The following is a 24,654-nucleotide window of genomic DNA, read 5'->3' as shown; positions in this document are numbered from 1 at the left end:
GAAAAAATGCAGGGAATTTTTTATTTCAAATACTAAAAGCTTAGTATGAGCTCATAGTTGTAAGTTCAATTATAGAAAACAGTTAGTAGTTATTTTTTTCAAAGAATGTATTTTTCCCTTAACCTAAAACTGTTTTTTTAAACTGAAAACTCAATAAGAGTAAAAGGGATGACATGCTAATCTGGGGTAGAAGGGGGCCTATGAATTGGTAATTCATGAGAAATCTGAGACACATGCCTAATGTGTACACAATTGGGCAAATTACAGCTATCCTTTTTTTTAACATGGTGATACTACAGTCCATGAAGAAGAAACATTCCAGAATGAAATGTTCCATCTTGATCCAAAATTGAAGTGACAAGACATGTTATGGTGTTGTATTGGGGTGCCTCTCAGCTCCAAATTTGCCAGCTTATAGGGGTGTTCACCCTCTAGTTTGTAAAATAGTTTAGATCTTCTCTTCTGCAAAAGAGAATTGCCTATAAGTATCAATTGCTCTAAAATTCACTTTTCTCTCAGACAATCAGTAAGGCATATAGAAGAGGGAAAAAATTACACAAGGAAGATGTATCATATAAACAAACATAACTGTAGACTGCAAAACAGCAAAAAATGAAAAGATTTTACCCTGCTTTTTTACTACAAAGCAGTCCCTCTTCCCTGACCAGTGAATAATCCCTCTTTCACCCTTGTCAGCATTTCCACTCAGCTACTTCCCTGTTTGTCCTGCAGATTATGTCAGTCTTCACCAGTTAGGTATCTCATGGGGGTGCCATGGGGGTCTCAACTAATTCCCTCAGGCCAGGGTTTTGTAGACAAGGAGCTTCCCAAAAGTCACCATTTACATGTTTCTATTCAATCCTCAGGAAGCCTATGTATTGTGCTCCTCATTTTCTCCCACCCAAATATGTACTTTTCTGTCAGACTAGGAGTTCTTTGCAACTCAGTATTGTATTTATAAAACATGGAAATATTACATCCTTGCTTATAATTTCTCTTTTCAAACCAATAAACTTCTAATCATATTTTAGCCACTATTACTTAAGAGACATATAGATGCTCTCTCAGTGTGAAACTTTCTTTTGAAATACACTCCAGTCCTTCTGTGCAAACTCAGGTATTTCCCTTTGAAGTATAAGCCTCTACTCAAATACACATTGAGTTATGCTACCTTTCTGGCTGATTGATATCCATATCAATGCCAGGAAAGTGGGTTGCTTTAGATGTGTTAATGGTTACTGTCTGGTGTGGGGATACCTGACACTTGGGTCAGAAATCACCTTATTGCCTATGTTAAGTTACTTGATAACAATACAAATATACATTCACACCCAAAGCCATGGTTCATACAAACTTAGAGAGAAAACATCACAGTACTAAATCCAACTTGGGAAAATGTCTATACAACACACAAAATAAAGCCCCAAATCAGTCTCATATTTGGGTGAATCCACCAGTTGCACCTAAACAATCCATTTAATATTTTATTTAGAACCTTCTGCAACATTTTAAGAGTTTGGATGAAGGAAATATTGACAAACTTTGGCCCTTGCTGTGTGGCTTTTATAGGAAAAGGTTTACAGTTTAGTAGCCATCAGTCAGTAGATGTAATAGTTCTGTGATGTAATGGTTAGCACCCTGGACTTTGAATCTGGGAATGTTAGTTCAAATTTCAGTAGAACCTATTTTTCCCTTTCCCCTGAAATTTCCTTCCTTGGTTTAGAGGACATTAAATGGTTACCTGACCCCCAGCTGTCTTTCCTGCTTGGTGCAGAGGGCTGGACTCGATGATCTTCTGAGGTCCCTTCCAGCCTCACAATCTATGAATTAATACTTACATAACTGCTACTTAAAAAGTTTTAGAGGAAAGATTACCTTTGCACATCTTTTGGTCTTCTCGCAGTTCATAGCCAATGGGGCATGTGCATTCATAGAAACCATATGTGTTGATGCACCGAAAAGCACAGAGCAAAGGGTTCTGTGCACACTCATTTATATCTATATAGCATAGAAAAAAGAAAGAGAAGAAATACTACAGGTGTAAAAAATACTATGCTGAAGTTCAACTGAAATACCACCACTACTATCAGAACTTTATATCTGTGCTTGCTTAGTTATTCAATAGAAATTATTAGAAATCAGTGCTTCAGCGTGGAAATTGTTTTGTATTTTTTCAACCAGCTTAAAGAAGAAACAACCTTGATAGCTTTGGTTTAGAAACGTGGTCTGTCAGAAACATTTTATAACATGCATGCCTCTAACCATTAAGGTCAGAGTGTCAGCTACTTTTTGTTTTCTTAACATTTTACTACATGATTCTGTTTATGCATTAATTTTTAAAATGAGATGAGCTTGTAAATTCCAAGCTCATGAAAGCTGTCTTCCTATTTCAGGAGAATAAACTAACTGTGTTCCTCTTTAAACCTACAAATTGCTGTCAAAGGTCTGCCAACAGCAGATATGATCCTCCTGCTCATTTCCTGGATTGATTAGCAAAACAATCAACAAATACTGACACTGTGGGAGTGTCTACACATGCTGCCATGGCAACTTTGTTACTGCGCTATCATGTAGTACTTCCTTTTGGAAGTACTAAAAGATGGCGCAGTAGCAGCCAGTACTGTGCTGTGTGTACCGTGAATGGTTATTTTTAGGCACTGCGTCGCCGTAGAGATGTGCTATAACTGGGGAGCGTGTCTCTTCAGCGAAGTGACTGCGGTGTCACAGGTTTTGCCTGCAGGAGCTACTCGCCATAGTGCATTGCTAGGGTGACCTAGTGTCACAATTAGACACACCCTGTAAGCATCAAGGGCATCTGACTTAGAACCCATTGAAATGAGTGTGACAGATTACTCATCAGAGCTATTGTGTCAGGCTCTTTGCAAACACAGGGAAAAGCTTGCATGAGTTGCACTTGGTCACATTTTTAAGGTTTTTCTCAATGACAGCTAGAAGTCCTGTCAAATAGCAGAATGGCCTGGCTGTGGTCTTCTCTCCCCTTTCTCTTTTTTGAGGGACACACTGCACAATTTGGGGACATTATGATATGTACTGTCTGAACAAACAGTCACACTTGTGTACAATCAAAATGTACAATATTGTTTGTTATATTTTTTTCTAACTGGATTCAATACGGTTCAGGTACTCTTAGAAGCTCAGTTATCTATCAAGCCACACTGCCCCACATCGTGCTGAGGGGAAACTTTTCCTTCAAAAGAAAGGATTACATTAACCATGCTATCTACTAATGAAAAGTTTTATTTTGCAACATTTATTTTTAGCTTATTTTCTGTCCCTAGATTTTGTTTTCCAAAGTTGTATTTCAAGAGGATGGTTGCATTTAACTTTGACTTTGTAACAAAAACATGCTACTATGGTATAAAGCCTAGATAATTTATAAAGTACTTCAAATAAAGAGAAAAAGAAAGGAGGGCGGAAATCATTTACCTTCACAATTCATCATTGGGCCTGGCTCAAACCCTTCATGACAGTTGCATTCAAAACTACCAATCACATTAGTGCATGTGCCATTTCCACATGGATTCCCAATTGAACATTCATCAGTATCTGGGAAGCAATACGAAAACACAAACTTAAGAGAACTGGGACACAGGCCAAGCAGTAGCTTGAGTTCATGAACTTTAAGAACTACTGTACTTGCAATATACTGAGTCTATATAATGCAGAACCAACACGCACCGACGCAGTGCACTCCAGTATAATCTAAGTTGTATCCCATGGGGCACTCACAGCGGAATGAGCCATCAGTGTTGATACAGTGGCCATTTGAACAAATGCCTGGGCTCTCAAGACATTCATTGACATCTGAAAAACAGAAAGCTATGGGAACTAACTGAACATTTTATATCAAATGTTGTATTTCCATTGAAAAATAAAATCAAGGAATAAGCACCTTGTTCTGTGTGTCTCTAGCCAAAACATAATTCTGTAATTTAAAAGTAATCTACAAGACGCATCCTTTTTTTTTTTCTTTAGGAACCAAAGCTTTTGCCACTCTTAGAAACTGAAATGTCTTTTGCCAGAAGCCATGGTGTATTGCAGTTCTCAGTGAAGCCTAGTTTAACGAAACATATAAGATTTTCTATTTGCTGTCAGAAGTAATGAAATACCTTCACGTGTATCATCAATTCCAGGAATAGTTCCATGACCATAAGGGCACAAATCCTGGAAAGCAACTGTACAGAAAAAAAAAAATTTTAATTACAAACATGATAAATGGAGAGAAGCCATCTAAATGATCAAAATATTACAGCACTTTTAAAGCTGGCATCTGCTTGAATTTAATTAACTCAACTTTCATGCTAGCTCTTTCCTGATCGTTTCAGAAGCAATTTCCACGCCCCCCCCCCCCCCCAAATTATATCAAATAATTGGTACACAGGAACAACCAAGAACCAAGAGCTAATGACTGTTTTTGTATTTCTGGACCCTGCCTCTTTTCCCTGCCTCTTTTTTTGTTTTTCCTCTGTTTTAAAGCAGCAGGGCTACAGTGAGAGGCTGTTAGTTTATGGATGTGCACAGCCATTATAGTGACCTGGGCTAGGTACAGATGTTACAGCTAGTGCACTTTAAGCGCACAGAAAGCACTCTAAAACTGTAACAGAACAGAAGCTCACAGCTCTTAGAACACTTTAAAAATGGCAGATTGCACTCTAAGTTAACTCTCGATGGATGAGGTATTAGGTTAAAGTGCTTTATGTTAGAGCACTTTATCGAATGCCTGTGCCAGATTCTGGGGGTTAACTTAGAACGCAATCACTGCCACTCTAGGCGGCATTGCATGGGGCTGTGCTCTAGCCTGCACCAGAGCTTGTTTGCTCTTCCTGAGTGCTGGTCTAGCCCCGCCCCCTCAGCTGCAACTGATTGGAGTCAGTGACAGCCTCTGATCCCAGTCCTGCTTCCTCCCTCTGGGCAGCTGTGAGCTGCAACCTGGGTGGGGGGAGAAAAGGGGAGTCTCTCTCCCTGCACCGACCCTGGCCCAGGGCTATGCTGCAGCCTGGCCAGGGGGGAAGGGCTCCAGGGTCTCTCCCCACAGCATCCCTGGCTTTGTGGTGTGCAGCTGCCTGGACAGTGGGCTACAGGGGAAGGGGTCTGGGATCTCTCCCTCACAGCCGCTGCTGATATTCACCAGCTGGTTGAGTTGAGGGGGGGGAAGGGGGGGGGCTGGTGAGAGGGGCCACTCCATCAGCCTCCTGGGAAGCATGTAGGAGCACTCCTAGTGGCTATTGCAGGCAGGCTTCGATGCTCCCTCCTCCCCCATCACTGAACAGGAAATGTCTGTTCAGTTCACTTGTGCTCTAATTTATAGCACTTTAAATAAAGCACAATAGTTAAAGTGATTCTGCCAGGGGCTTTTTGAACATCTGTACTCAGCCCCAGTGTCAGTTTTTTCTTTTCTTTCTTCTGTTCTGAATTGTCCCTTTTACTTTCTGACCAGGAAGACTGATGCCTATAAATCTCTCAGCAGCCACTTCTAGCAAGATGCAGCATCCTTCCCATGAATAGAAAAGATAAATTGCAAAGAAATGTACATTTTAAACCTCAATACATACCTTCCTCTTCTTTGGGGCAGAGCTCACAGGGGTCACCCCATCCTTCTCCTGGCATCTTACTGCAGCAACACTTTGCCTTGGTGGTGTTAAATGCTTTTGGAACAGAACATTTCCCATTCTCAAAGTTAGTAAAACAGAAGCTCTGGCGGGTATCTAGGAATGGAGAAAAACAAGCACTGCATCAGACTTTCCTACCTTTCTTTAGGACACTCTTCTATCCCTATTATATGGGGGCAAATGCTTCCTCACTCAAACAACAGGACACCACCCCAGCTTTCCACAACAGAAGTGATGAGGACCAAGACCTTTTTGTGCATCACTCATCCTCTGTAAGTCAGAAGGCCCAGCATTATCACAACAAAAATGCCTTCACTCCATACTCCTGTAGTTACAATGACACTGACTAGCCCTAAAACCTGTGGACTAGGGAACAAGGGACTGAGCTCAAGACTCATGTGAGATTCTATTATAAGAAAATAATTTGGATATTTCTTCCATAAACATTAACCAGAGTTCTCAGCACATTCTGAGTTCAAATAAAAGAGAAATAGAAGGTAAAAGACAATCCTTGTGATCTTTTGAAGCAAGTTCTCCTCCATGCCCATCATTTGCTGGATGCAGCAAAGTGAGGGCACTGTCAGGAAGCCAGCTGTAACTCTCTAATCCAAGGGTGGGCAAAGTCTGTCCCACAGGCCAGACTGGGTCTGTGGCAGACTTGATTTCCCAGCAGCCCTTCCCAGCGTTACTGTAGCTGGTTTCCATGGAGACACCAGCAGCGGTGGAACTATGACAGCGTGAGCCCAGGGTTCCATGGAGACCAGCTCCAGCAGTGCTGGCAGGGTACGTGGCTGAACGGGAAGCTGCTTTGGGCCTGGGATCTTGCAGTGTAACAGCGTGATCCAGAGCTGGGGCAGAGCTGCTATTTGCTGCCCACACACCCTGGGAACACCCTGGTGTGCAGGCAGTGGACTGGGGCTCTGCCCCAGCTCCAGACTGCACTGTCACCACTGCAAGATCCCAGCCCCGGCAGTGGAGCAGCTCTCTGCCCAGCCATGTGCCTTGCCAGCACGGCCGGGGCCAGTCTCCATGGAAACCCTGGCCCCGCGCCATCATGGTGCTGCTGCTGCTGGGGTCTCCACAGCAACGCAGGCAGAGGCTTCTGGGAAATGGAATCCGGCTGCCTGCCAGATCCACCATGTTGCCCACCCCTGCTCTAATCCCATACTTTATTCTCAAAACTGCTCTAGCCCAATGCAAATGGCATATGACCATGGTATCCTTGAGATGGGACCTGACAGGACAGGTGTATGAACCAGCCTCTGCTCCCACATAGAAGTGCAAATAAAGAGGGTACACTGGGTTAAGAAATCCATCCATTTTTTTATGAAAAGATATACAAGTCAGTGTGACTGTAAACAATACTGTTAAGTTGTACTGGAGGATAATGGAAAAGATTTATGGACTTTTGGAAAGCATGGTACACCATAGACAAACTTTCATTTTGTTGGGATGACCTGATCATTTTATTTTTGAACATAATAAAATTCAAGTAAGAGCCTGAGATTGCAACAATGCTGACATATTGTAATTCAACTCTTCTTTAATCCAAAAACTTACCAAAGCACCTCCTTCCATTGTCAGACAGCACAAAGCCTGTGGGACAAATGCACTGGAATCCTCCTGGAGTATTGGTACAGGAGCCAAAGAGACAGATGTTGGGGTCCTCATTGCATTCATTAATATCTGCAAAATAGTAGAGAAAAAAAATCATTATCCACATGAAACAAATTCTGTTTATTCCTAAGATATGTTTTTATACACAACTCTCTGTTGGAGGAGGAGAAGGAGGAAGAAGGAAAAGAAGGAGAAAGGACAAGAAAAAATTAAAAAAGAAAAAGAAAGAAGAAAAAGAAGAAAGAAGACAGATGAATATTATGTAACTTCTCATTTTTTAAAATGGTGAATTACTTTCTGTCAGGTTTGTACTATCAACATGTTTCCGAAGTAAAACATGAGCAGATATATTTATCACAGGAAAAAAAAAGTTCTGAAAAAATGAAACATCCTAAGAAGAATAAAAAATCTGGACTTGCTGGCATTTCACTATAGTTAAAGTTCTATTTTTTCAAGTTCTGAGTGATTCTGGACTTGAAATTGTGAACACTAAATCTTCTGTACTGAACTCAGAGGGAATGGAGGTCTCATGTCACTTGCATGCATTAGTATTTGCATATCAATTTGGTATGTTGATGTTTCGGCTCATTTAGCTGCTTATTTAAAAAGATGCAGCTCTGACTGCTTTAAACATGTGGAATATGTGTCTGTGTTTAAGTCAATTAAAGAAAAATTAAAGCATTTTAACATTAAACATTTCGACGAAACATGATAGTTTTTGATCTAAATACACAATTGCTTTTTTTTAAAGCATCACTTCCTTAAAAATCCCTGCAGTCCAAAGAATACTAGACTGTCTCTGTGTGTGCTTATGACAATATGTAAGTTTATCCTATCACCTCTACAAAGCACCAACAGTTGATATAGCAAGTTAGTCTTAGTGTTACAAAGCACACTGGTTAAATTCAAAACCAAAGGGAAAACAAACACAAGAAAGTAAATGCATATTGTGGAGAAAAAAGCATGAGGTTGTAGGAAACAGAGAAGGGAATTAAAGTCCCAAGTTCCATAAAAGGTAAAAATCTGAAGAAGTCATCACAACTAAGGGTACATACAGACATTTGGGAGGATTAGGGGGGTGGTTAGATGGAGTTAAAAATGGCCACCCAATCTAAGTTAAAGTGGGATGAGGGGGTTAGTGAGAGGGAGGCTGGGGCGGGGGGTGCCAAGTAGGCTCTGGGCCATGGATCAGTGGGGTTCATGAGGGGGGATCAGGGAGCGAGTGGAGTCTGTGGGGTGGAGAGGGAAGGAGAGGGGATCAGGGGGACATGCAGGGTCTACATCTGGCTTCCAACGTGTTAAACTACAGCAGCTCCCATTCTGGGTGCCTGTCCCCAGGTGGTTGCTCTCCAGCTGCTGTCCCTGTGGTCTTTGGATTTCTTTGCCTCTTCCTACTTCCATGGCCTAACCCCACCCCTGCAGCTAGGGTGGAGTGGCCTGGAGCTGAAGGAGCATGCAGCTAGGGTACTTGGGAGAACCCATGGACCCTGAATGGTGTGGTGGTACTGCTGGGGTAAGGCATGGCCTTACATTCAAAGGTTAGTTAGTTTCTTAAACGTATGAGTCCTATTGAAAGTCAGCAGGAAGACTGAACTATAGAAATGTCTGATTATAAGCTACAAATGCTTCCCAACTCATTGTTTGATTATAAGCTACAATGCTTCCCAACTCATTGCCTACAAGACCTGGCACTCATTGTGGCCAAAGGAAATTAAGAAGCTAAAACTGAGATTAATGGGGAGGTGAAAGTCTGATGTTTTTCTAAGGAACCCTTTTAGACTACAGAGTGCCATAATTTAGTGCAGATTGCAGGGAAGCTGTGATGTACCAAAAACCAAAACAGTACAACACATGCACACACACTTAAACTAGTTCTGAACAAAAGGTAAATGTATTGGTATTACCTGCCTTTTCTGGGGAGGACAGACTATCAACTGTGGGCATGGACACATATAACACTTTGAATGGTTGAAATGTGGTTTAAATCTGAAGCGGATGGACATACAAGCCTGTTAAACTAGTTTAAATCTGCCTGAAATTATTCAAAATTGTACCTGAAAATCAAGTATGAATTTGACCTGGTTCACTGAGAACTGATCCAGTATTTTGTATGGATACCAACCATTCTGTGACATGGGTCTGCTCTGTCCTCCAGGCATTCCACACTGCTTTGCTCTTCAGCCCCCACAGCAATGTCCTTGCTCCCTACTTGACTGAAACCCATTATCATGATCCCTCAGCCCCTGGGAGCAAAAACGCATGGGTCTAAGTACCCCTCACCCCCAAGTCAGGCAAGCCCATTGCAGACTTTGATCATCTACAGGCTATTGAAGTTTACTGAACTTATATTTAGGAAACAAGCAAAAAGTAGAATAGTGAAAATGTCCCCAGCCACAGGTCACTCATGCTTGCCCAAAGCCGGGGGCACAAGCACTCTCCTCCCTGTCCCACCTCACTGCAATCCCCCAACCCCCAAGAAGCCTGGTGGGCTGTGAGCTCATTCCCACACCCTGACTGGTTCTCTACCAGTGACATTTAGGAACAGTTCATCTGCTCTGTGTACGTCTCCACACCCTCACAATATTCTCCTTAAAGCACCTGCCGACTGCACAGGCCTACAGACATTATAGAACCTTACAGGATAATCTGTAAACATATTTCTGACTTGATTTATTTGCTATGCAGATTTAATTCTGATTTACTTCCTATTTGCTTATGGCAATGATTTTTTCTTATTTTTTCTTTATTTTAATATTATTTATATTGTTTTGCTAATTTTATCTTGATTCCATTTCATTAAGAGATACCTAAAAAGTCTATAAACAAGATACTGAGTTCCATTTCTTTCAATAAACAGTGTGGGCCCACAACCTTTGGACAGTCTATGAGGGATATCAGACAGCCATTTGAAAAACCTGACCAACTAATGCTAATTAGCATTTAGTAGGGGTGTGCAAAGCTCCAGTCCTTGATTCGATTCGGCAGAGATTCGGCCAGATTCGGTCACCGAATCTCTGAATCCAAATCGAATCAGAGGACCCTTTAATCTCTTCAGATCGAATTGGAATCCTCCAAATTGATCTGGAGAGATTCGGAGATTTGGACATAGACACAGCTTTAAATGTTTTTTCCACATAGCTCTAGATAGCAGGCGGCTTGTGAGTGCTGAGATGCTGGGGCACATTGAGTACCCCACAGGAGTGCAGGAGGTCCACAAAAACACTTCCGGTCCACTTCCAGGTCTGCTGGGGAGCGTGGCAAACGGTGCCTCCTGGGTCTGGGGGGGGAGAGGGGAACCTGGGATCCCCTTGGGGTCCCCCTGAGGCTGATCACTGAGCTGGGGAGGTGTGTGGGGGGTCCCCAGAGCATTCCCTGGCAAACCTGGAAGCAGACTGGAAGTACTTCTGGTCCACTTCTGGGTTTGCCGCCAAGCATGTGGGGGGCTCCCCTGCACTCCTGTGGGATGATTCATCTGCCCCAGCATCGCAGCGATCACAAGCTGTGCCTGGTGCCTCGAGGTATGTAGAAAAAACATTTAAAGTTGTGTGCATGTCCGAATCACTGATTCTCTGAATCAGCATCAAATCTTCAGATTCGGATTCGGCCAAATCGAATCAGGGACAGTAATCTGAATCAATGAATCAAATCACTGTCCCTGATCTGGGCCAAATCCAAATCAAATAGGGCCCTTTTTGCACACCCCTAGTACTAAAGTCACAGGAGTCACATCTATATGGTAACACTAACTGTGCCAAGTAGCACTATCCTCAGGCATACTGGGCTGCCCCCGAGAACCAGTAGTAGTGTAGTTATATCTGTTCCCAAGGCAGGCTAATTAGCTTGAGAGAATGATGGTAAATAATGCATTTGAAAGATAATTAAATGGTGATAATTAAAGACACTGTAATTGCACCAGACTTTATACCATACGGAGCGATACATTCTGCCTTCATTCACACATGCTTAACTTCAGTTGCACAGGTGGCAGAGTTGAATTCAGTACTAACAAACACATGTTAAAGTGAGAAATTTCATTATAAAGATACCAGCACATAAGAAAAGCAGATTATCAGATTACAAGGCCTGAAAGAATATTAATCAAGATATAAATGGAATCACACTTGCACAAAATATTGTTATACTACCTTGGACACAACACCAAAGAAAGCCAGAATTCTGATTTCAGTGTTTGCTAGAACCTTAAGTTGGTCAAAGAAAATATTGGGCACTTAGTATAATGTTGCCATAATAAAACATTAGAGATACTGAAAGGATATTAAAAATTGTCATAAACAGTGCTAATCCATGGGATTTGAGTTTGTTTTGAATTCATGATTTCACAATCATAGATTATGTGGATTAGTCTCAAACACAACTGTTAATTATAGGGAACAGCAGCTGCCAAAAGAAACTGTTAAATTGGCAGGCAAACCAAACATTGTGGAATGATACACAGGAATGAGAGAACTTGCGAGCTTGGAAAATACTCTGTACTGTTCAAGAGGAAAAGTCTTTGATAAGATCTGGTCTTTGTCCAGGATTTAGAAAGATTAAATTGTTATAAACCAAATCCTGACATGTTTACCATGATTTTCTTTGCTTCTTACATGGGCAAACTTCTCAATAACTTTAGTGGAAGTTCTACCTGAGTGAGGGTATCATGTGATTAATCTGAACTTAATTATGATTTACTTCTAGGTTTATGGTAGTCCTTGTCTTTGTTGTGTTGAAGAGTACTGTAACTTGCATTGTTTCTGATTTAGTAACTATGATTTCAATTTCTTGCTGCACTGAAGCAGAACTCTTTCATTTATTTTTAGAAAACATAAAAGAGCAAGTGACATTCAAGTGCTGAACTAATTGTCCACAAGGTTCTGAAAAATAATGTTCTTGAGACTGCAATAAATAAGCTGATACGAGGACTTGTTTTGCTCTACACATCTCAAAAACAGAAAACATCTGTTAAGATAAGCTGATTTAGAAAACTCCTTCTATAAAGAAAACGAGCTCAACAGCAATTATCAAGATTTTTAAACTTCACAGTTCTCGGACATGAGACACCTCTGAGAGCTTCTTCTTGTATTGTTTACCAAAGAGTACAACTTTTGTAAATGCTGTATGAATTCAGTTGATGGTCTCTTTTTATTGACATTTGGAACAAAAAAATTAGGAAAAGAAGAAAAAACACTGTAAATTCTTTGAACACCTGACAAAATATTTTTGCATTAATGAAAAGCACTGAATACTTACTTCCTTTGCTCTTATCACATCATGTAACAACGTCCCTGCTGGTTAAAAAGCCACCTGATAATGGCTACTATTAATTCCCTCTTACACATTTCCTGTCATGCCAATTTTTCAAAACAAAAGTGCCTTTTCACCAGCAAGAGTGAGGTATTGTTTCCATCGCATTTGCACCAGTCTTTCTTACATTAGTAAGCAACTGTAACAGTGAGCCTTACCTATACAGCTTTCACTTTTCACTTCATATCCTGGTGGACAAATGCATCTGAATGAACCTTCCAAGTTCTGGCACGTACCAGGAGAGCATGAGCCAGGAAGTGCCACACACTCATTTGTATCTTAAGAAAATAAAAAGACGTGAAAAAGATTCAGTAATTTTGAAATTAATTAATTCTTTGTGGCCTTACTTTTACATAATGAGGGGGTAAAGTATTGGCATCCACAAAACAGATGTAAATTAGTGTCAGTTTAATGTTATTAGCCTATAATGTCTCTCCTGACTTCTTTTCTCTAACAGTCTGAGTCAGGAGCATTAAACATGCAGCCCATAGCCTGGATGCATCCCATGGAGCTGCTCTGTCCGGTCTGCTAGACTACTAGTGGGCCACATGAAGTTGCAGGGTGTGGCTGATGGGCATGGCCTGCTGTAGAATGAGGGACCTTTGGGCCCTTATGGACATGGTACTCAACAGCAGGAGGGTGAGCAAAGGCAGACACAGCTCCATTTGCCTTCCAGCCACTTCACCTGTCACCACTTCTGTGGCCCTCCCTGGCTGCCAGTCCCCACCATGTGACCCGTGCTGAAACTGCTGGTGCATACTCCAGGTTAGAGCTTGAGCTGTCTTCACCACTTCCTCATGACCCAGGCTGGATCTGGCCTGCAAGGAGCCCTGTGGCCTGGATCTGGGCTGGGGCACAAGGTGAGTTTGACACCTCTGCTCTAAGCTGATGAAGACAAATGACATTATTCTAAAAACTTCCTCACACTTGTATCACCAGTTTTCATAATGTCAGTTTTTCATTCTCAGTATTTTCACTTATATTAAGACTATACAGTAATATTTCCTTCTAAACATGGCCGTCCGTTTATTTCAAGTAAGATAAAGTTTGGAATCTCCAGTTAGTTTAATACATACCAATGCAATTCTTGCCATCTGGAGTAAGTTCATAGCCTTCATTACATAAACATTTGAAAGAACCAATTTCATTAAAACATCGTCCATTTCTGCACACCTGACCAAAGAAGGAACTGCACTCATCAATATCTGTAAATAAACCAGTTAAGAGTTGAACCCTTCTAAGAGGTCTAACAATTAGAATGTATATGCAGGCATAGTATACATCAGTATATTATAAACACATTTGAGTTTCAATATATAATTCCATGGAAAAGACAAATCTTAAGCTGCAAGGGAACAATTGACAGATAGTGGAAAGTAACTCTCCCTCTAGTGCATTAAGCTACATGTTCTATTTAAACAACACCCTCTTTATAGGCTATTATAATTTCTAACTTGTGGTATTACCTCAGCTACTGCATCTGGAGAGGTTCAACTGCTGCCAAGTGATTCTTTTTGTGATACTAACTTCAGTTAGCAGAAGAAAATGCTGGAGAAAAAAATGTTACTTGGAGTGTTCTGGGTTTTATCTGGATTTTTATTTGTGCTCAAGTTTCCCTTGAACCTGCTTTGTCATTTTCAGGTTTTTAAAAATGTGTATTACAGCTGGAATGAAATCACCCTCCTTCCTACATGCTGATTCTCTAGTTCAGGAAAACTTAACAGAGAAAAGACAACTTTCAGATGGCTGAATTAGCTCCATAACACCCTTTCAGTAATGCAGCCGTATACCTTAATGCACAAGGAAAATGCAGAAGAAAGAAGTGTTGGGTTTGGATGGAATGAAAAGAAAATATAAAAAGAGCCAGGTAGCGTAAGAAATGGGATAAATCTTCTGAAAAGATAATCTACCTGGTTTAGAGAGAGTTTTAAATAATAAAGCATAAATTATTTAAATTGAAAACACATTTCCTCTGAAGTATCTAGTAATGGTTTCAAAACTATATGTATGGATCATCCACCTGATCGAGTGGTGCAGTGACTATATCACTCAGTGAACCATTCTGTTTCCATACTGCTGATTTTATTCAGATATTTGTATTTGAATATATCCTTATGATGGGCTATACTACCTCTCAGTGTTTTGGGATGGACAGTGCCATGGCTGAGGAAAAAAGCCTTAAGGCTCCAGGCTGGGAAGATAGGTGTACATGGTCATTACTGTGAGTGAACATGAGTGTGAAAACACTACCTGGAGCCATAATGGGAGGTAGCTAAGGGCTACTCAGAGGAAACAGATCAACAGCTATACTACCACAGATAGAAAGGACCTCCTCTGTGAACCACACTTTGTCCTGTTTATGGGATAGGGTTTGTTCTCTTCTGCAGTAAGTTTTGATTTTTTCCCCTCCTAGAGAGGGAAGGGAATTAGAAGATTTAGTTATAAACTGTATTTTGGTTTTCTCTTGGAACAAAAATGCATGTGAAAGCTTTTTTTTCAGTCTCCTTTCTGGAAGTAGAAGGAATTTAATAAACTTTATTACTTTTTTTCTTATTCAGCCCCTATGAAAGTTTACTCTCCATTCAAAAGGAAGGAATCTCTAGAGACGTAAACCACATACAAGCATTACATTTCTACCAGGAGAATCACCATTCTCCCAGTAGAAATGACAAGTGTACAAGACAGTTCAATTTTTCTCAGGAGCAGGCCCCTTCTGGAAGATCTCTCCCTTGCAAGAACAAGTGTTTGTATACTCTTCTGCCAGTCTGGTTCAGGAAGATGAGGAACAGCTGGAGGACTGCCCTGGGCTCGGGAATATGGTGGGGATGTTATCCTTTATTACTTCTGCTCCTGGGAGGGGGGCTGCAGGTGCTGACTTTGAGTGTCGCACACATCAATATGGGGAGAAGCTCCCCCTATTCCCACACAGCACTTGACAGCCCTGTATCTGCAGCTCCCTGTGTACAGGGTAATGGGTGCTGGCTTTGATATTAAATGAAAAAAACCCAAACAAATAACAAAAAAGCTGGTGCCTGCAGCCCTGCTGGGGTTCCTAGTCCGGGGAGCAGGTGGGGTCCTTTGCCCTCTTTACTCCCATCCCCCAGGACAAGGAAGAGTGGAGCAGCCTGATCCCTACACCTTCCTCAGACTGATCACTGGTCTGAGGAAGGCATGGAAAAGAAGGAAGATAAGGCAGCTGCACATTGGGTGCCTGAACTGCTTTGTCTCCCAGAACAATTTCCTGCAGGGGAAATTTCTAAAAATTTCCCCCACTAGAAATGAATGCCTGTTCGTGGCCTTACCCTGTTTTCTAGTCCAGGAACTGTCTCTCATAAAATGATCCAGGAACTGTAGTTGTACAAAACTATCAGAAGTTTAGCAGTCTTCTTTAGAAGACAAGAAATAACAGTTACTCTGAGTAAGAAATAATTTCAGAAAGACAGGGCAGTCTGGGAAACCAAATGATATGGTTTTTTGTACTGAATTCCTCTTTCCTGGTATCATGCTTTTGAGGAAGGTTCAGCTACTAATGGCTAAGATAACCAGGTGACAAGTTATTAATGTAGTGATGGGTATTACAATGTGGAAGAGGAAAGGAAAAATGCATTATAGGTTTGGGTAAACTGCCACTTAAATTATCAGTCCCTGATGCTCTACTAGGACTGAAGGGCATTCTGCACAAATCTTAATTGAGAGTGTGCAGTGATGCAAAAGTGACTTTAAGCCACAGCTGAAACCCCTGATCCTAGAGCCATGAACATCTTCAACTAGTTCCAGGTAAAATTTTTGATGACTACCAATGGGTTCAGGAGAAGCTGGGTGTAAGGGGTCAGCCGCACATCCTTTTCCCCGTACATCTTCAGACTTGAGAGAAGGTGCCAGGAACAAATGTGATAGCACTACTCCACTCAAAAACTCCTTGCATAGAGGCAGTGCTCCAGCAACTAGACTTACTGGATTTAGGGCTATTTTGCACTGTCAAAGCAAAGCTAAACAGCTCCAACCATACAAAAGATTAGAGCTTATATTTTTAAATAGTAAAACAAGAAAAACCTTTATGTTACATGAAAAAAGAATAATTAGGTGAGAAAACAGTATTAACCAAAGCTCACAGAGGTAACAGATAAGCAGTGTGTATGTATCTTTCCTAGTATTCTGAATCGATTTCTGATTTTCACTTTCGTTTTATTGGTTATTTTACATGCAGCTGCTGCGACCCCAAAGTAGTAGCAGTGAAAGGAAAGTTTGGGTTAAAGCACTTACCCATACAATCATTATTATGAGTGAGCTCAAATCCTGGGTAACACAGACAGTTGTATGATCCAACCGTGTTTTTACAAGTTCCATTTCCACATGGATGGCGCTCACATTCATCAACATCTGCAGAGAGAAATGAACTTGTACAAAGGGACTTGTCTTTCCAGCTGTGTGTTAAGGTGCTAGCATTGTCAGTTTCAACCTTTTATCTGAGCTTTTTAACACTAACATGTTAGAACTTATTATTTTTGCAGAAGTTTGCATATTCTTGTGTAAATAAGCAGGATATTATTGTGTACATTAATTGTTTACATTTTTTTAATAAGGGAGACAATAAGACAGGTTATAATAACAGGAGAAGAGAGGCTGGCAAACTGAACTATGAAACAATTTGCCTCTTGAATCTTGCTGCTGCTGCTAAGTGTGGGTTTACAGTAGTGTAACTTGGGATGGGCAAGTAGGACACTGGTCCTGGGTACCATCTTAGAGTGGGCCCAAGAATGGCAGGCAGCACTGTTGCTGGCCTGGCCCTCACTGCTACCCAGCACACAAAAAGTCCTAGTTACTTCTCTGTGGGCAGGAAGGACAATACAAATTGCTTTTGGAACTCAGAGATATGCTCAGTAACTGACTGCAGACATTTGGGCTGCAGGTTTCTGAATTTACTTTGAGGTCCCATTAAAAAAAGGGTCCCTTGTAGTTAGTCACTGTAATCCTTTTGGGTCAATGACAATCCCTTCATTTTGGTTCGTTCAGCCTGTAGCACTGTTCTGGTTACACTCAAAATGAATAATAGTTTGCTTTGTATTTAAGCCAACTGGATGGTGAATCTGCCTGTGCAGATGCTTTAGATGTTAGAATGCTTTTCTGAATACCAATACTAGTTAACAGTATAGTACCCGAGTGCCTCTGGCCCCCCCTTAGGTTTACACAATGTTTGTGTATGGTGTATTTTATATCTGTGATCCTATTTACATTAATATGGGACACCGTCTCTCCTGTTCTTCTTCACATCATATTCCTGTGACAACTACAAAGAATGTTTAAATAGGAAAGTAATACTAAGAAAATACAGAGTGTCTTTTAATGTGACTTAAATTTTGGAACCACAGAGAAGACTTAAAATGTTAAAACACATTTGTCCACAAAGCACTGATTTGAGAACTGGTAGGTACTAGATTCAAGTGCAAAACCTCTGAGCTATTTCTGGGGTTCCATCATCTTTTAAGGCCAGTGACATACCTGCAATATGTGGTAACTATAAGATTCATTTATTTCATTTTCCCTGTTAAAGGCTGCACGAAAGAAGTTGATTTAGCAGGAACAGGACTTGCAACCATGCTACTGGATCACTGGAATTTAGGAGGAGACTAGAAATTCATCATAAAATACTGCAAGGATTTTTTAGCATATGCAAGAATGGTGAGAAGATTAATTAGTCAGATTCTAAGTTCTTATCTGTCCTCCCTGATTTATGTTCATTTAACATGCTATTTATGGTTATTGATTTGGGGGAGGCAGGGAATTTTAGAATGTGTGTGTTAAGAGTTGGCAGGATCCCAGAGATATTTTTTTACAATAAGCATAGGGCTGTGCGAAACAACACCATTCTGTTTTGACTTGTTTTAAGGTTTCAGTGGAACAGCACTTTGTTTAGAATTTTGTTTGGATGAGAAACCGCTGTTCCGTTTTGTTTCGATGAAACAGTGATGCTGTTTTGATGTTTTGCCCATAGACTATAATGGGGAAACTCGAAACGGACTCTCTCATCCAGCAGGCAGATTGGGGGCCCGCAACCCCAGAAGGGCGGTGGGGGCTGTGCCAGTCCTTCCAGGGTTGCGGGCTCCCAATCTGCCTGCCAGATGAGGGAGGGAAGCAGGGTGCTGCCGCTTGGGACCAGGGAGCTGGGGAAGGGAACTGAGCCCGATTGCTTAGTTCCCCTCAGCTCAGCTGGGCTGAGTTGCCTTCCCTAGCTCGATTGTAGCACTGGGGAGGGGAACTCAGCCCAGTTCCCTTCCCTAGCCCAATCACAGCGCTGTGGAGGGGAACTGAGCCCTGAGCTGCGATCAGCTTCTTGCAGCCCAGCAGTGGGAGATGCAGGGAGAGCTAGGGCAGTGCTCCCTGCCCAGCTAAGCCACATGGGGCTGCTGAGCCGCTGGGAGCACAGCCCTGGTTCTCCTGTGTCTCCCATCACCTGGCTGCTTTGAAATTCGAAACATTTGAAACTTTCGAAATGTTTCGACTAACTTCGTTTTGTTTCAAAGCCCTTCGTTTCGTTTTGATTTCGCTGTTTTGAGCTCGAAATGAGTCGAAACAGTGTCAAAGCAAAATAGTAGGAAAAATTTTGCACAGCCCCAATAAGCAACTGTTAAAAGCCTTATGTTTCAGTCCCCAAAACTACTATTTAAAGTTACTACATTTACTATTCTAAATAAACACTCTTTGGAAGTTTACTGTTTTTTAAAATCAGTTGACCAATTACTCATCTGAGAAAGTTTGAGGCATATGATTCCGTTTAAAAATTAAAAAGGAAGATACATGGATGCACAGCACCATGTAAATGCTTGTAAAATAAATAAGAGGAACCAATTCTGAAACACAGGCTATATGTCTAGAAACTGAATTTGTATTTCCCCTATTTAAAGACAGAATTTACATGAAAACCAAAAGCAGCAGTAGACATATTTTGGCCATTTGTCCAAAGCACCAAGCAGCCACACTAAAAGGAATTTAATTTGTTCATGAGTTAGTTCCTTTTGACAATACAGTGTTTAGCTTAAAAAAAAAATCAAAACAGAAAACATAAACAAAAATCATTCATTTTCCTATTTAAATACCTCTCAGGAACAGCTCTTTCCTGTCACCATTTCAGCATATTGGGAGTTGGGAATTAATCACAATAAATGCTAGGTTTGCTCATTAATATTAAGACAGTTATTTCTGCGTATATATGGCCAGGTGGAGGAGAATGGGACACAGCATATTTTATTCCAAACAATACACTTTGCATTTTATTCAAGAAATTCAAAGTTGTCTGATATATAGGAACTAGGGATTTGATGAAACTTTAACTTCAATATGGTTCAGAATTTCTAGATATTTTCCACTGTTTAGAATTCAAGGCATTTGTTTTCCATACCCATGCACATAGTCTGGTCCTGGGATGCTTTAAAACCATTGTGACAGATGCACTGGTAACTTCCTTGCATGTCCACACACAAGCCATGACTGCAAACATTAGGAATTTCCAGGCATTCATTGCGATCTATTACAAAAGTATCAAACACATGGTACACATTATTGATTTTTATTATTCATTCATTTTTCACAAACATGTTTTTACAATCTGTTAATAATTATTAAAGCCAGATTCAAAATTACCCATAATCAAAACTGAATCATAACAAAACTGGCTTTACGAGGAACTTTCTTTTTGTCTACAAATATTGAGGTCAAACTACTGTTAGTATATCTGAGACCTCAAGAATGTTGTTTTAAAATTTTATCCAGTTTGTTATGAAAAAAGAAACTTGCCTGGAAAATAAATGTGTGTGCATGACCATAGAGGAAAGCACAGAAACACACTAAATAATTGTTTTTCTTGTACCTCCAAAGGAAATATGTCCATTTGAAAGATACAAATATATGCAGCAACTACTGGAATCAACTAATTTCTCACCAACGCAGGCTCCATTGGGTGAAAGTTTGAAACCCGCAGCACATTCACATCGGTAACTGCCAGGACTATTGATACAGTCTGCATTTCTTTGACACAGGTTGTCTCCATTGCTGCACTCATCAATATCTGCAATATCAAGAATCCTGGATCAAATGCTTGGTGCCATACCATATTTGCTTTGATCGAGACTGTAGACTACACTTGTAGTCTTGTTCAAGGATAATCTGCATGCAAATTCTCACTAACTATGGAAAACTGACCTAATTCTACTCTCACTGACAAAACAAGAACAACTCCACTGAAGTCAATGACATTCCATCAATGAAATATAGGCTAAAGAAAGTATCAAACTTGATTAAGTCAAGCCCCCATCTACTATATTGACAAACTGTAGATGTCTTTATATAACTCAAACCAAAGGAACAATTAACTAAAACAACAGGATAGGTGGTGCAGTTGGCTAGTATTCTAGCCTGCTACTGTGAGGATGCTAAAAGTCAAAGCAAAAGTACCACTGAATTCAGAAGGGCCAGTATTTCATCTCCAGACTTCAAATCTGAAGTTATGGTACAAGTGAAAGTCTGTGTGGTAATTAAGTCATCATTATAAGCACATTGCATAGTCGGGCATGACTAAGAGTTTCAGCCTGTAACAGTACTGATAAACAGGTCTGGAATAAAGTGCATTGGCAAAATTGTTCAAGAGGGAGTTATTAGTCCTTACATGAGGGAAGTTAAATTCATTCAGAAAGGTAATGAAAAGATCTGTTAGCTAAAAAAAAAAAAAGTTAAAGATCCCAATAAAGAGATAGCAGTTGCTTAAAAACAAATGTAACAAAAACTGGCTGGAGCACATGGGTACTGCTTAAATATAAATATATCCTAAGTACATTTTGTCAGCTGGGTCACTGAAAGACAGCCTTCAACCTGCTTCCCTTAAAGTATACATAGCAGAAAAAGTGTGCATTGCTACTTCCCTTCAGAATAAACATGCTTGTGGAGATAAAAGAGAAATAAAAGCCAATCTGTCATTCAAAATCACCTTCGCAAACCAGGAGCAGGTCATTGTAGCTGAATCCTGTGGGACATTCACAGCGGAAACTACCAATCTGATTAATACAGACACCATTTGCACAAATCCCTGGAATCTCCTTACATTCATCAATATCTGAAAGTGAATTATCATTAGTTAAATGCAGTACTGCATAGCTTTATGTACCCTATCATAGATTCACTATGTTAACAACTAAGCTGAAGAAGCTATACTCAACATCATATAATTAAAAATAAATATAGGGAGAAGAAACATGAGGCTCATGTTGACAACAATGAAAATAAATTATATGAAGTCCAATAAAAGATGATCCAGAGTCAAAGGTGGACTGTAAATTACAGTTGGTTAGCAAAGTGCAAGAGGAAAGATAAATGAAGTTGGAAGGAAATAAGACTGAACATTATACTGGTAATAGGTTTTTAAGGTGTCTAGCATGTGGAGAAGTTCCCCAAATTATTTAAAGTACCTATCAACCATGGAGAGGGACAGCAAAAGACAACTGAGTCAGAACAGGATAGTGGAATTAGAACAGACCTAATACCACTTTGAAAAATCTTATTCAAAAGTGTTGTTTGTTTGTTTTTTCTGAAAGTATCAAGACGAAGCAGAGAAGGCTGGAAGACAGCTAGAGAAGAGAGCTAATAAAATCAAATGTTATTTGGGGAATGAAGAGAAGATATTTTCATACAAATATTTTACTAAAATGAATAACCTTTCCTATTCCAAGTAAATCTGAATTGTAGTGACATGTACACAATGTACACATATGTACAAACATACTTAAACTCTGTTCTCATAATTTATCATTTCATCAGAACTTTAAGATGCAATTAGAGTTTTATAATATGTTGTTGGTATATGCTATTTATTGTAGTATTATTATATTGTTTTGACTGTGCAGCAAAACATTATTTGGCAAAAATATATTCAGCAAAACTTACCAACAGCTTTGCCAGTGTGGATGTCAAAGGTGAAGCCAGGAATGTTCCCACATATGGTCTTAAATTCAGCTAAAATAGGGAAAAATACAAATAAAAACGTATTTTAATGAATATTTATAAATCCCCTAAGAATTATTTTAAGTTCCCTCTGCTTTCCACAGACAGTTTGAGCCAATTCTGCTAGCAGTAGGGAAGTCATTGCTGCATGCCTCAGTAATATTTAAGAGAACAGATGCCAATAAGCAAAGCTGCCGTTGCGAGATTGAGTCACATTTCCATATATCATCATCTGCTCCATTTGGAGCTAGATCAGATACATGGCTTGGGGAAAGCAGTATTTTTATTTCAGTAGTCCTCAGCTTACTTTCTGAGGCTTGCTACTGCTTTCTAGTCTCTTACAGAGAGCATCTACAGGGGCAACATGACAAGTTTAACAGTAACTTTGAATATATTCTCTGAGAAAATCTTCATGGGTCTCTCCTACTTTCCGTTCGTCTTCAGAGATCCTAGTGATTCCATTCCACTGGAATGAAGAGATACTAAAGAGAAATGTAGGGGACCGATACATTCTTTAATCCAGCATCTCAAGGATAATGGAGATACACATCTATTGGCTTTCACTTCCATCAGTTGTTGCATGGCTTTCAAGAAAAAGGTTTGTGATGTCTACAGCTCTGATCTGCAGCAGCCACATATTTAACCAAATTCATTTACATTAAAGAAATCTTCTTGTTCTACTATTCAGTGGATATGCAAGTTAGTGCAGGATATCAGAGCAAACTTGTTCAGCTAGTAAACTTGTTACTAACCACCCATGCCAGCATGAGTCTTTACCAGAACAATATTTGTAAGAAAAAGCAGTACACTTTCATAGTGAATTTTTAAAGGGAAAAAAGATGCCCATTTCAACCAACACACACTTCTGAAATGTCACACACTTAGAAGCATATCTATTTCAAATCTGTAAAATATTAGGAGAATCATGTATTTTGCATTGAGATAGGACAGATGGAGACAAAAAAAGTATTGTGAGAACATGTACAGACACATTTTGTTCTCAGATATAAACACGGTTTTCTTTTGGACATTATATAATAATTTAAATAAAATGCCAAATGATTTAAAGAGTCTAAGATTAAATTTCTATATTAAGAACATTAATGGACAATACCAAGACACAGTGGATCCTCACTCACTTGGAAAGCTTTAAATTAAGATAGACTATCTTTCAAAAAGATGTGGATAAAGTTTACAAAAGTAACTCGATCTAAGTCCCAGTTCCATTTCAACCAATTCCAATGATGCTGCAACCTCAATCAAATGGCAGCCACTTTGAGGTAAAGCATCTTTTCCTCAAAGCAGAGAAGAAAGGGTAGAGGAAGGAAAAGGACAAAAATCCCTACCTAAAGCCTATTCTCCCCTACAGAAAGACCTGCAACTTCTGCGGCTGGTCTCTCCTGGAACTTCTGATCTGTGACTCAAGGACTGGACTCTTAGGTCACCTCAAGACCTATCAATGAGCCATGGTAGAAATCAGGGACTTATCACCCTGACTGGCTGACCTATATAAAGAGTAGGAATCTAATACTGCTGCTAGTTATTCTGTAAACTCAGGTCTTAGAGGATGATGCGGTGGGCCTAAAGGTTCCAGCTCCTGTGGGTGCACATGTGGCTATGTGATGCAATTTTTGTTTGTCTCAGTCTGATTTTTATGGGTAAAAATAGTATATGCTCAGATGATAATGACTGTACCACAATGCATAAGCACAAAGAGACAAATTATTTACTGCTGACACATTCCTGCTTTTGTGTTTTGAACTTTTCAAGTGTCACACTAAGTTGTTTCTAAATATCAATATTTAATGGTACCTTTTCCAGAAAGTGAGTGACATCTGAGAGGTAATGGTAACAACCCCCTCAGAGTTCCTCTATTCCTAAAACTGGACAATTCAGCAGATATAAAAATTTAGTCATAAACACAAAGTGATGGAGACAGAAAAACACTGCAGGTAAAAAACATTTATTACAGCAGGTTTGGGACCTCCTTAATGATAATGGGTGTAATTCACAACAACATGAGACATTAAACTCTACAAACTCTTACCCAAATACATTGTACAGAGCAAGAGAGTTTGTCAAACAGAAATATGAAAAAAAATGAAAGAGTTATTAG

General features: G+C 40.1%; 1 protein-coding gene across 5 annotated transcripts in view; it reads right to left on the bottom strand.

The window, feature by feature from the left end:
* Window positions 1-24,654, bottom strand: part of FBN2 (fibrillin 2) — a 307,967-nt gene that overhangs the window by 39,120 nt on the left and 244,193 nt on the right. For all 5 annotated transcript variants that reach the window (XM_059724895.1, XM_019478066.2, XM_059724893.1 and 2 more), the window contains 13 exons: window positions 22,482-22,550; window positions 21,529-21,654; window positions 20,488-20,613; window positions 19,948-20,073; window positions 16,815-16,931; window positions 13,628-13,756; window positions 12,710-12,829; window positions 7,191-7,316; window positions 5,574-5,726; window positions 4,131-4,196; window positions 3,700-3,825; window positions 3,448-3,567; window positions 1,876-1,998 (listed from right to left, as the gene is read on the bottom strand). In XM_059724895.1, the coding sequence (XP_059580878.1) occupies window positions 1,876-1,998; window positions 3,448-3,567; window positions 3,700-3,825; window positions 4,131-4,196; window positions 5,574-5,726; window positions 7,191-7,316; window positions 12,710-12,829; window positions 13,628-13,756; window positions 16,815-16,931; window positions 19,948-20,073; window positions 20,488-20,613; window positions 21,529-21,654; window positions 22,482-22,550 (1,527 nt within the window). The remainder of the gene's footprint in view (window positions 1-1,875; window positions 1,999-3,447; window positions 3,568-3,699; window positions 3,826-4,130; window positions 4,197-5,573; window positions 5,727-7,190; window positions 7,317-12,709; window positions 12,830-13,627; window positions 13,757-16,814; window positions 16,932-19,947; window positions 20,074-20,487; window positions 20,614-21,528; window positions 21,655-22,481; window positions 22,551-24,654) is intronic.

This window comes from Alligator mississippiensis, chromosome 3 (genome assembly GCF_030867095.1).
Source record: "Alligator mississippiensis isolate rAllMis1 chromosome 3, rAllMis1, whole genome shotgun sequence".
Taxonomy (NCBI): Eukaryota; Metazoa; Chordata; order Crocodylia; family Alligatoridae; genus Alligator; species Alligator mississippiensis.
This window is presented reverse-complemented; position numbering and strand designations above follow the sequence as displayed.